The 13765-nt window shown below is 55.3% G+C and overlaps 1 protein-coding gene across 1 annotated transcript; it reads left to right on the plus strand.

The window, feature by feature from the left end:
- Positions 1–6641: 6641 nt before the first annotated feature.
- Positions 6642–10658, plus strand: LOC140108661 (LIM domain only protein 3; the record flags this gene model as incomplete). The annotated part of the gene is made up of 2 exons (XM_072131881.1): positions 6642–6767; positions 10273–10658. Coding segments are annotated over 2 exons (232 nt in total), but the record flags the coding sequence as incomplete, so codon positions are not given.
- Positions 10659–13765: the final 3107 nt, after the last annotated feature.

Consider the following 13765-nt stretch of genomic DNA (forward strand, 5'->3'; position numbering starts at 1 on the left):
GGACGGGAGGGGAGGAGAGGGAACTGTGACGGGACCGGGAGGGGAGGGGAGAGGAGAGGACTGGGACGGGAGGGGAGGGAGAGGCGGAGGGAGGGAGGGAGAGGAGAGGACTGGGAGGGGAGGGGAGGGGAGAGGAGAGGACTGGGAGGGAGGGGAGAGGGAGAGGGAGAGGAGAGGACGGGGAGGGAGGAGAGGAGAGGAGAGGACTGGGAGGGGGAGGAGAGGAGAGGATGGGGGAGGGGAGAGGGAGAGGAGGGGAGGGGAGGGGAGAGGAGAGGAGAGGAGAGGAGGGAGGGGAGAGGAGAGGAGAGGAGAGGACGGGGGAGGGGAGAGGAGAGAGAGGAGGGGGAGGGGAGAGAGAGGAGGGAGGGGAGGGAGGGAGAGGAGAGGAGGGAGGGAGGGAGAGGGGAGGAGGAGGGAGAGGAGAGGACGGGGAGGGGAGGGGAGAGGAGAGGAGAGGAATGGGAGGGGAGGGAGGGAGAGGAGAGGAGAGGACGGGAGGGGAGGGGAGAGGAGAGGAGAGGACTGGAGGGGAGAGGAGAGGAGAGGACTGGGAGAGGACGGGGAGGGAGAGAGAGGAGAGGACGGGGAGGGGAGAGGAGAGGAGAGGACGGGGAGGGGAGGGGAGGGGAGGGAGGGAGAGGAGAGGACGGGGAGGGGAGGGGAGAGGAGAGGAGAGGAATGGGAGGGGAGAGGACGGGGAGGGAGAGGGACGGGGAGGGGAGAGGAGAGGAGAGGACTGGGAGGGAGAGGAGAGGAGAGGACGGGGAGGGGGGAGGGGAGAGGAGAGAGGACGGGGAGGGGAGAGGGAGAGGAGAGGACGGGGAGGGGAGAGGAGAGGAGAGGAGGGGAGGGGAGAGGAGAGGAGAGGACGGGGGAAGGGGAGGGGAGGGGAGAGGAGAGGACGGGGAGGGGAGGGGAGAGGAGAGGAGAGGAGAGGAATGGGAGGGAGAAGAGGGGAGGAGAGGAGAGGAGAGGAGAGGACTGGGAGGGGAGGGAGGGGAGGGAGAGAGGAGAGGAGAGGACTGGGAGGGGAGGGAGAGGACTGGAGAGGACTGGGAGGGGAGAGGAGAGGAGAGGAGAGGACTGGGAGGGGAGGAGAGAGGAGAGGAGAGGACTGGGAGGGAGAGGAGAGGAGGGCTGGGAGGGGAGGGGAGAGAGGAACGGGGAGGGGAAGGAGAGAGGACTGGGAGGGAGGGGAGAGGAGGGAGAGGACTGGGAGGGGAGGAGAGGGGAGAGGACAGAGAGGGGAGAGGAGGTATTTTTGGGGATGCAGTTTGCCCCATGTTTGCAGTTTCTATGTGACCTCCCAGATGCCAGGACTATGGCGGGGCCCCGGACGCGCTGATCTCTTGATGTTTTCCCGGTAATTAGATGAGGTTTCTGCCGTCTGACACTACAGTAAAATCCTCCCGTGTGAGGGGCAATAATTCATCATTAGGGGCTTCAGAGTCCAGGTGCAGATGAGAAGTGATGGAGCCTCCAGCCAGGCAGAGAGGAGGCGCTGCAGCAGAAAATCGTATGTGAAGCCCAATTCCTCGGGTACAGAGGAGAATAATGAAGACAATGGCGCTTCCCCGCGCCAGTAACCATCACATATGCAGAATGTATGGAGGGCGATCGCCTCCTGCGCCGCACCTGACGTGCGCAGGGACCGCGGCCTCGGCCAAGGACTTTGTTGTCTGTTATTAACCCGGAGCTTGTAATTATGCAGATTGCCATGGATTTTCTGGGATTGAGGGGCGCGCGGCGGCGGCGGGGGCCATTCATCACGCTGACTGATGGCCGTGTGCGCGGCTCTGGGGCCCGGTGCTTAATGTACTGGGTAATTAACTGTCATTTGCCTAGTAATAGGTGGATGATCAATGGTTTGTGTGGAAACAAATTCTAATCAGGGAGCTGATAAATGTCTCTGCCGCCGCAGCGCGGATTGGCCAACGTCTCGGGAAAGCTGCGACGTGAGACGATTGCAGGGAAATTTTCACATTCTGACATATTTCTTGTCTCCTGCAGCAAAGGGAAAAATATAAATACAATTGGGTGCGACCCTGGGGTGCGCGAAGGTACAGGGAAGGCTTCCGGGGATTATGGCTTATCCCATGCTCGGCCCATACAGCACCCATACAGCACCCGGCCAGTCACCTCCGCGCCCCCGGCCAGTCACCTCCGCGCCCCCGTCCGGTGATCTCCGCGCCCCCATCCAGTCACCCCCGTCCAGTCACCCCCGTCCATGTGTTGCATGGTGTGACCGAAATGTCCCAAATTTGTGGTGCTGGATGCCTGATGCAAACCAGCACATTACACACATATAAGGGGGAGAGCGGCACATTACACACATATAAGGGGAGAGCGGCACATTACACACATATAAGGGGGGGAGAGCGGCACATTACACATATAAGCGGGGGAGAGCGGCACATTACACACATATAAGCAGGAGAGCGGCACATTACACACCTATAAGGAGGAGAGCGGCACATTACACACATATAAGGAGGAGAGCGGCACATTACACACATATAAGGAGGAGAGCGGCACATTACACACCTATAAGGGGGAGAGCGGCACATTACACACCTATAAGGGGGAGAGCGGCACATTACACACATATAAGGGCACATTACACACATATAAGGGGGGAGCGGCACATTACACACATATAAGGGCACATTACACACATATAAGGGGGGGAGAGGCACATTACACACATATAAGGGGGGGGAGAGCGGCACATTACACACATATAAGGGGGGGGAGAGCGGGACATTACACTCATATAAGCAGGAGAGCGGCACATTACACACATATAAGGGGGGGAGAGCGGCACATTACACACATATAAGGGGAGGAGAGCGGCACATTACACACATATAAGGGGAGGAGAGCGGCACATTACACACATATAAGGGGGGGGAGAGCGGCACATTACACACATATAAGGGGGGGGGGAGACGGGCACATTACACTCATATAAGCAGGAGAGCGGCACATTACACACATATAAGGAGGAGAGCGGCACATTACACACATATAAGGGGGAGAGCGGCACATTACACACATATAAGGAGGGGAGAGCGGCACATTACACACATATAAGGGGGGGAGAGCGGCACATTACACACATATAAGGAGGAGAGCGGCACATTACACACATATAAGGAGGAGAGCGGCACATTACACACATATAATGGGGAGAGCGGCACATTACACACATATAAGGGGGGGAGAGCGGCACATTACACACATATAAGGGGGGGAGAGCGGCACATTACACACATATAAGGGGGGGAGAGCGGCACATTACACACATATAAGGGGGGAGAGCGGCACATTACACACATATAAGGGGGGGGAGAGCGGCACATTACACACATATAAGGGGGGAGAGCGGCACATTACACACATATAAGGGGGGGAGAGCGGCACGTTACACACATATAAGGAGGGGGAGAGCGGCACGTTACACACATATAAGGGGGGGAGAGCGGCACGTTACACACATATAAGGGGGGGAGAGCGGCACGTTACACACATTTAAGGGGGGGAGAGCGGCACGTTACACACATATAAGGGGGGGAGAGCGGCACATTACTCACACATAAGGGGGGGAGAGCGGCACATTACACACACATAAGGGGGAGAGCGGCACATTACACACACATAAGGGGGGGAGCGGCACATTACACACACATAAGGGGGGAGAGTGGCACATTACACACATATAAGGAGGAGAGCGGCACATTACACACATATAAGGGGGAGAGCGGCACATTACACACATATAAGGGGGGGAGAGCGGCACATTACACACATATAAGGGCACATTACACACATATAAGGGGGGGAGCGGCACATTACACACATATAAGGAGGAGAGCGGCACATTACACACATATAAGGAGGAGAGCGGCACATTACACACATATAAGGGGGGGAGAGCGGCACATTACACACATATAAGGGCACATTACACACATATAAGGGGGGGAGCGGCACATTACACACATATAAGGGGGGGAGACCGGCACATTACACACATATAAGGGGGGAGACCGGCACATTACATACATATAAGGGGGACCGGCACATTACATACATATAAGGGGGAGAGCGGCACATTACACACATATAAGGGCACATTACACACATATAAGGGGGGGAGCATCACATAACACACATATAAGGGGGGGAGCGGCACATTACACACACATAAGGGGGAGAGCGGCACATTACACACACATAAGGGGGGGAGCGGCACATTACACACATATAAGGGGGGGAGAGTGGCACATTACACACATATAAGGGGGGGAGCGGCACATTACACACATATAAGGGGGGGGAGACCGGCACATTACACACATATAAGGGGGGGGAGACCAGCACATTACATACATATAGGGGGGAGAGCGGCACATTACACACATATAAGGGGGAGAGCGGCACATTACACACATATAAGGGGGAGAGCGGCACATTACACACATATAAGGGGGGGAGAGCGGCACATTACACACATATAAGGGGGGGAGAGCGGCACATTACACACATATAAGGGGGGGAGAGCGGCACATTACACACATATAAGGGGGGGAGAGCGGCACATTACACACATATAAGGGGGGAGAGCGGCACATTACACACATATAAGGGGGGGAGAGCGGCACGTTACACACATATAAGGAGGGGAGAGCGGCACATTACACACATATAAGGGGGGGGGGAGAGCGGCACATTACACACATATAAGGGGGGGAGAGCGGCACATTACACACATATAAGGGGGGGAGAGCGGCACATTACACACATATAAGGGGGGGAGAGCGGCACATTACACACATATAAGGGGGGGAGAGCGGCACATTACACACATATAAGGGGGAGAGCGGCACATTACACACATATAAGGGGGGATCGGAACATTACACAAATATAAGGGGGGGAGAGTGGCACATTACACACATATAAGGGGGGGAGAATGGCACATTACACACATATAAGGGGGGAGAGCGGCACATTACACACATATAAGGGGGGAGAATGGCACATTACACACATATAAGGGGGGGAGAGCGGCACATTACACACACATATAAGGGGGGGAGAGCGGCACGTTACACACATATAAGGGGGGGAGAGCGGCACGTTACACACATATAAGGGGGAGAGCGGCACGTTACACACATATAAGGGGGAGAGCGGCACATTACACACATATAAGGGGGAGAGCGGCACATTACACACATATAAGGGGGAGAGCGGCACATTACACACATATAAGGGGGAGAGCGGCACATTACACACATAAGGGGGAGAGCTGCACATTAAACACATATAAGGGGGAGAGCGGCACATTACACACATATAAGGGGGAGAGCGGCACATTACACACATATAAGGGGGGGAGAGCGGCACATTACACACATATAAGGGGGGAGAGCGGCACATTACACACATATAAGGGGGGGAGAGCGGCACATTACACACATATAAGGGGGAGAGCGGCACATTACACACATATAAGGGGGGATCGGCACATTACACACATATAAGGGGGAGAGCGGCACATTACACACATATAAGGGAGGAGAGCGGCACATTACACACATATAAGGGGGGAGAGCGGCACATTACACACATATAAGGGGAGGAGAGCGGCACATTACACACATATAAGGGGAGGAGAGCGGCACATTACACACATATAAGGGGAGGAGAGCGGCACATTACACACATATAAGGGGAGGAGAGCGGCACATTACACACATATAAGGAGGAGAGCGGCACATTACACACATATAAGGAGGAGAGCGGCACATTACACACCTATAAGGGGGGAGCGGCACATTACACACCTATAAGGGGGGAGCGGCACATTACACACATATAAGGGGGAGAGCGGCACATTACACACATATAAGGGGGGGAGAGCGGCACATTACACACATATAAGGGGGGAGAGCGGCACATTACACACATATAAGGGGGGGAGAGCGGCACATTACACACATATAAGGGGGGGAGAGCGGCACATTACACACATATAAGGAGGAGAGCGGCACATTACACACATATAAGGGGGGGAGAGCGGCACATTACACACATATAAGGGGGGGAGAGCGGCACATTACACACATATAAGGGGGGGAGAGCGGCACATTACACACATATAAGGGGGAGAGCGGCACATTACACACATATAGGGGGGAGAGCGGCACATTACACACATATAGGGGGGAGAGCGGCACATTACACACATATAAGGAGGGAGAGCGGCACATTACACACATATAAGGAGGAGAGCGGCACATTACACACATATAAGGGGGAGAGCGGCACATTACACACATATAAGGGGGAGAGCGGCACATTACACACATATAAGGGGAGAGCGGCACATTACACACATATAGGGGGGAGAGCGGCACATTACACACATAATTTTTTTTTTGTTGCAAAATCCTCCTGCACTCTCCTCCATGCACTGTCCGTATGCATTCTATATTAACCCTATATATACTCATTATCAGTATAACCCCCCTCATGCTCTCAATGTATATATTGTTACAAGCAGTATAACCCCCAGCATCATCATCAGTACAGTTACTAAGAGTATAACCCCCAGCATGTTCTCCCTGCAGGTTGTTTGGGGTGACGGGGAACTGTGCGGCTTGCAGTAAGCTGATCCCGGCCTTCGAGATGGTGATGAGAGCCAAGGACAACGTCTACCACCTGGACTGCTTCGCCTGCCAGCTGTGTAACCAGAGGTGGGTGGAGCCTCCCTACAGGACACGCCTTTTAACCCCTATGTGTGTGGGTCACCTGGGCACAGATTGTAATGAGATGTAATAGAGGGATTGGGGTGGACTGGCACCAGGTGCAGCTGCTGACGGGTTCTCTCACACAGGTCTGGATGAACGCTCACCCATAAAATATAACCTAATATATAATGAAATAACAGCAAGTTCTTGGTGGAGAAAGGTCACAGCTTTATTTTACAAAATCTCCTCTAAGGCTCCTGTAACCCACAGTCTCTCTGCACATTATCCCTGGTGCTCAGACTGCTGAATGCCCAGCTGGCCAGTCGGCCAGCAGAGCCTGAGCTCCAGAAGCCGCCACTTATGAACTTTAATAGAAATAAACACATTACCAAGAAAAATGAACAAACCAATAAGGGGAGGAAGGAGTGATGGAAGGAAAGGAAGGAAGGAGGGAGAGAGAAAGGGAGGAAGAGAAGGAAGGGGGAGAAGGAAGGAAGGGAGGATGGAAGGAAGGAATGAGGTAGGGACCGTAGGAGGCAGGGAGGTGAGGGACGGTGGGCGGGATGGAGGGAAGGAGGGAGGGACGGAGGGAAGGAAGGACGGAGGGAGGGAAGGAAGGACGGAGGGAGGGAAGGAAGGACGGACGGACGGAGGGAGGGACGGACAGGTGGACGGAGGGAGAGATGGAAGGAGGGAGGGACGGACAGACGGACAGAAGGAGGAAGGGACGGACAGACGGACAGAAGGAGGAAGGGACGGACAGACGGACAGAAGGAGGAAGGGACGGACAGACGGAAGGAGGGAGGGACGGACAGACGGAAGGAGGGAGACAGGGAAGGACAGACGGAAGGAGGGAGAGAGGGAAGGACAGACGGAAGGAGGGAGAGAGGGACGGACAGACGGAAGGAGGGAGAGAGGGACGGACAGACGGAAGGAGGGAGAGAGGGACGGACAGACGGAAGGAGGGAGAGAGGGACGGACAGACGGAAGGAGGGAGAGAGGGACGGACAGACGGAAGGAGGGAGAGAGGGACGGACAGACGGAAGGAGGGAGAGAGGGACGGACAGACGGAAGGAGGGAGAGAGGGACGGACAGACGGAAGGAGGGAGAGAGGGACGGACAGACGGAAGGAGGGAGAGAGGGACGGACAGACGGAAGGAGGGAGAGAGGGACGGACAGACGGAAGGAGGGAGAGAGGGACGGACAGACGGAAGGAGGGAGAGAGGGACGGACAGACGGAAGGAGGGAGAGAGGGACGGAAGGAGAGAGGAAGGGACGGAAGGAGAGAGGAAGGGACGGAAGGAGAGAGGGAGGGAGGGACGGAAGGAGAGAGGGAGGGAGGGACGGAAGGAGAGAGGGAGGGAGGGACGGAAGGAGAGAGGGAGGGAGGGACGGAAGGAGAGAGGGAGGGAGGGACGGAAGGAGAGAGGGAGGGAGGGACGGAAGGAGAGAGGGAGGGAGGGACGGAAGGAGGGAGGGAGGGAGGGACGGAAGGAGGGAGGGACGGAAGGAGAGAGGGAGGGAGGGACGGAAGGAGAGAGGGAGGGAGGGAGGGACGGAAGGAGAGAAGGAGGGAGGGACGGAAGGAGAGAAGGAGGGACGGAAGGAGGGACGGAGGGACGGAAGGAGGGATGGAAGGAGAGAGGGAGGGACGGAAGGAGAGAGGGAGGGACGGAAGGAGAGAGGGAGGGACGAAAGGAGAGAGGGAGGGACGGAAGGAGGGACGGAAGGAGAGAGGGAGGGACGGAAGGAGAGAGGGAGGGACGGAAGGAGGGACGGAAGGAGAGAGGGAGGGACGGAAGGAGAGAGGGAGGGACTGAGGGACGGACTGAGGGATGGAGGAAGGGAAGGAGGGAAGGGAGTATGGAAGGAAGGATTAAGGGAGGGAACGTAGGAGACAGGGAGGTTACGGACAGACGGGCGGAAGGAGGGACGGACAGACGGAGGGAGGGACGGAGGAGGGAGGGAGGAAGGGAGGGAGGAAGGGAGGGACAGAGGAGGGAGGGAGGGAGGGACGGAAGGAGAGAGGGAGGGAGGGAGGGACGGAAGGAGGGAGGGAGGGAGGGACGGAAGGAGAGAGGGAGGGAGGGACGGAAGGAGAGAGGGAGGGAGGGACGGAAGGAGAGAGGGAGGGAGGGAGGGACGGAAGGAGAGAGGGAGGGAGGGAGGGACGGAAGGAGAGAGGGAGGGAGGGAGGGACGGAAGGAGAGAGGGAGGGAGGGAGGGACGGAAGGAGAGAGGGAGGGAGGGAGGGACGGAAGGAGAGAGGGAGGGAGGGAGGGACGGAAGGAGAGAGGGAGGGAGGGAGGGACGGAAGGAGAGAGGGAGGGAGGGACGGAAGGAGAGAGGGAGGGAGGGACGGAAGGAGGGAGGGAGGGAGGGACGGAAGGAGGGAGGGAGGGAGGGACGGAAGGAGAGAGGGAGGGAGGGACGGAAGGAGAGAGGGAGGGAGGGACGGAAGGAGAGAGGGATGGAGGGAGGGACGGACTGAGGGATGGAGGGAGGGAGGGACGGAAGGAGAGAGGGAGGGAGGGACGGAAGGAGAGAGGGAGGGAGGGACGGAAGGAGAGAGGGAGGGACTGAGGGACGGACTGAGGGATGGAGGGAGGGAAGGAGGGAAGGGAGTATGGAAGGAAGGATTAAGGGAGGGAACGTAGGAGGCAGGGAGGTTACGGACAGACGGGCGGAAGGAGGGACGGACAGATGGAGGGAGGGACGGAGGAGGGAGGAAGGGAGGGACAGAGGAGGGAGGAAGGGAGGGAGGAAGGGAGGGACAGAGGAGGGAGGAAGGGAGGGACGAACGGAAGGAAGGAGGGAGGGAGGAAGGGACGGAAGGAGAGAGGGAGGGAGGGAGGGACGGAAGGAGGGAGGGAGGGAGGGACGGAAGGAGAGAGGGAGGGAGGGACGGAAGGAGAGAGGGAGGGAGGGACGGAAGGAAGGAGGGAGGGAGGGACTGAAGGAGGGAGGGACGGAAGGAAGGGACGGAAGGAAGGAGGGAGGGACTGAAGGAGGGAGGGAGGGACTGAAGAAGGGAGGGACTGAAGAAGGGAGGGACTGAAGAAGGGAGGGACTGAAGGAGGGAGGGACGGAAGGAGGGATAGACAGAAGGAGGGATGGAGGGACAGTCGGAAGGAGGGAGGAAGCAGTGTACAGCGGGTGCTCCAGGACCTCCCATCTGTTCATGCCGGCAGCGTACAGGGGGTGCTCCAGGACCTCCCTTCTGGTCACGCTGGCAGCGTACAGCGGGTGCTCCAGGACCTCCCTTCTGGTCACGCTGGCAGCGTACAGCGGGTGCTCCAGGACCTCCCTTCTGGTCACGCTGGCAGCGTACAGCGGGTGCTCCAGGACCTCCCTTCTGGTCACGCTGGCAGCGTACAGCGGGTGCTCCAGGACCTCCCTTCTGGTCACGCCGGCAGCGTACAGGGGGTGGCCTTTGCGGAGGTCTTGGGGATAGGGGACGTATATGTGGCAATGGATGTGACATTGTGTCCATATTTTTGTCTTTCTTTAGGTTTTGTGTGGGAGACAAATTTTTTCTAAAGAACAACATGATCCTGTGCCAGACGGACTATGAGGAGGGTCTGCTGAAGGAGGGCTATGTGGCCCAGGTGCGCTGACCCCTGTATATAACGGCTGCAGAGAGTTACTCTTATTTCCAGAGCCGCCACCGTTTACGTTTGCCTGCAGCGGTGGGATGGGCATGAGACTGTACGGATGGTCCGGCGCCCGGAGATACAGTTTTATTGTGTTTCCGCTGGCGTCGCCGTCGCTTTCTTTGTTATTGTTATTGCTTTTAGTACAATCAGTGTTTACACGATGGATAATTCTGTGTTCTGGGTCCAGAGGACGTTTTACAGCAGCTGGGACTTTCTATAGCGAAGAATTAAAGAGCAGAACATGTTGATATATAATCCACAAGTGTCTGGATTCTCTCCAAGGGTTTGGGTTCTGGGCAATGGTGGAGACCTTGTCAGCGTCCTAATGTCACCTTCATATCTGAAGTAGAGGCTTGTTCTCCATTCTCCAGCACATCTTCCGTCTCCTGGATCAGTCTAGGTCTCCATTCTCCAGCCCATCTTCATTCTCCTGGATCAGACTAGGTCTCCATTCTCCAGCACATCTTCCTTCTCCTGGATCGGTCTAGGTCTCCATTCTCCAGCACATCTTCCTTCTCTTGGATCAGTCTAGGTCTCCATTCTCCAGCCCATCTTCCTTCTCCTGGATCATTCTAGGTTTCCATTCTCCATCACATCTTCCTTCTCTTGGATCAGTCTAGGTCTCCATTCTCCAGCACATCTTCCTTCTCTTGGATCAGTCTAGGTCTCCATTCTCCAGCACATCTTCCTTCTCCTGGATCGGTCTAGGTCTCCATTCTCCAGCACATCTTCCTTCTCTTGGATCAGTCTAGGTCTCCATTCTCCAGCACATCTTCCTTCTCCTGGATCGGTCTAGGTCTCCATTCTCCAGCCCATCTTCCTTCTCCTGGATCAGTCTAGGTCTCCATTCTCCAGCCCATCTTCCTTCTCCTGGATCAGTCTAGGTCTCCATTCTCCAGCACATCTTCCTTCTCCTGGATCAGTCTAGGTCTCCATTCTCCAGCACATCTTCCTTCTCCTGGATCAGTCTAGGTCTCCATTCTCCAGCCCATCTTCCGTCTCCTGGATCAGTCTAGGTCTCCATTCTCCAGCACATCTTCCTTCTCCTGGATCATTCTAGGTTTCCATTCTCCAGCACATCTTCCTTCTCCTGGATCAGGCTAGGTCTCCATTCTCCAGCACATCTTCCTTCTCTTGGATCAGTCTAGGTCTCCATTCTCCAGCACATCTTCCTTCTCCTGGATCGGTCTAGGTCTCCATTCTCCAGCACATCTTCCTTCTCCTGGATCAGTCTAGGTCTCCATTCTCCAGCACATCTTCCTTCTCCTAGATCAGTCTAGGTCTCCATTCTCTATCACATCTTCCTTCTCTTGGATCAGTCTAGGTCTCCATTCTCTATCACATCTTCCGTCTCCTGGATCAGTCTAGGTCTCCATTCTCCAGCACATCTTCCTTCTCCTGGATCAGTCTAGGTCTCCATTCTCCAGCACATCTTCCTTCTCCTAGATCAGTCTAGGTCTCCATTCTCCAGCACATCTTCCTTCTCCTGGATCAGTCTAGGTCTCCATTCTCCAGCCCATCTTCCGTCTCCTGGATCAGTCTAGGTCTCCATTCTCCAGCACATCTTCCTTCTCCTGGATCATTCTAGGTTTCCATTCTCCAGCACATCTTCCTTCTCCTGGATCAGGCTAGGTCTCCATTCTCCAGCACATCTTCCTTCTCTTGGATCAGTCTAGGTCTCCATTCTCCAGCACATCTTCCTTCTCCTGGATCGGTCTAGGTCTCCATTCTCCAGCCCATCTTCCTTCTCCTGGATCAGTCTAGGTCTCCATTCTCCAGCACATCTTCCTTCTCCTAGATCAGTCTAGGTCTCCATTCTCTATCACATCTTCCTTCTCTTGGATCAGTCTAGGTCTCCATTCTCTATCACATCTTCCGTCTCCTGGATCAGTCTAGGTCTCCATTCTCCAGCACATCTTCCTTCTCCCTGATCAGTCTAGGTCTCCATTCTCCAGCCCATCTTCCTTCTCCTTGATCAGTCTAGGTCTCTATTCTCCAGCACATCTTCATTCTCCTGGATCAGTCAATGTCTCCATTCTCCAGCACATCTTCCTTCTCCTGGATCAGGCTAGGTCTCCATTCTCCAGCACATCTTCCTTCTCCTGGATCAGGCTAGGTCTCCATTCTCCAGCATATCTTCCGTCTCCTGGATCAGTCTAGGTCTCCATTCTCCAGCCCATCTTCCTTTTCCTGGATCATTCTAGGTCTCCATTCTCCAGCACATCTTCCTTCTCCTGGATCAGTCAAGTTCTCCATTCTCCAGCAGATCTTCCTTTTCCTGGATCAGACTAGGTCTCCATTCTCCAGCACATCTTCCTTCTCCTGGATCAGGCTATTTCTCCATACTCCAACCCATCTTCCTTCTCCTGGATCAGTCTAGGTCTCCATTCTCCAGCACATCTTCCTTCTCCTTGATCAGTCTAGGTCTCCATTCTCCAGCCCATCTTCCTTCTCCTTGATCAGGCTAGGTCTCCATTCTCCAGCACATCTTCCTTCTCCTGGATCAGGCTAGGTCTCCATTCTCCAGCACATCTTCCTTCTCCTGGATCAGGCTAGGTCTCCATTCTCCAGCACATCTTCCTTCTCCTGGATCAGTCTTGGTCTCCATTCTCCAGCACATTTTCCTTTTCCTGGATCAGACTAGGTCTCCATTCTCCAGCACATCTTCCTTCTCCTGGATCAGTCTAGGTCTCCATTCTCCAGCCCATCTTTCTTCTCCTGGATCAGTCTAGGTCTCCATTCTCCAGCCCATCTTTCTTCTCCTGGATCAGTCTAGGTCTCCATTCTCCAGCCCATCTTCCTTCTCCTTGATCATTCTAGGTCTCCATTCTCCAGCCCATCTTCCTTCTCCTGGATCAGTCTAGGTCTCCATTCTCCAGCACATCTTCCTTCTCCTGGATCAGTCTAGGGCTCCATTCTCCAGCCCATCTTCCGTCTCCTGGATCAGTCTAGGTCTCCATTCTCCAGCCCATCTTCCGTCTCCTGGTTCAGTCTAGGTCTCCATTCTCCAGCCCATCTTCCGTCTCCTGGATCAGTCTAGGTCTCCATTCTCCAGCCCATCTTCATTCTCCTGGATCAGTCTAGGTCTCCATTCCCAGCACATCTTCCTTCTCCTTGATCAGTCTAGGTCTCCATTCTCCAGCACATCTTCATTCTCCTGGATCGGTCTAGGTCTCCATTCTCCAGCACATCTTCCTTCTCCTGGATCGGTCTAGGTCTCCATTCTCCAGCACATCTTCCTTCTCCTGGATCAGTCTAGGTCTCCATTCTCCAGCACATCTTCCTTCTCCTGGATCAGTCTAGGTCTCCATTCTCCAGCCCATCTTCCTTCTCCTGGATCAGTCTAGG

The sequence above is a fragment of the Engystomops pustulosus genome, unplaced genomic scaffold, assembly GCF_040894005.1.
Source record: "Engystomops pustulosus unplaced genomic scaffold, aEngPut4.maternal MAT_SCAFFOLD_164, whole genome shotgun sequence".
NCBI lineage: Eukaryota > Metazoa > Chordata > Amphibia > Anura > Leptodactylidae > Engystomops > Engystomops pustulosus.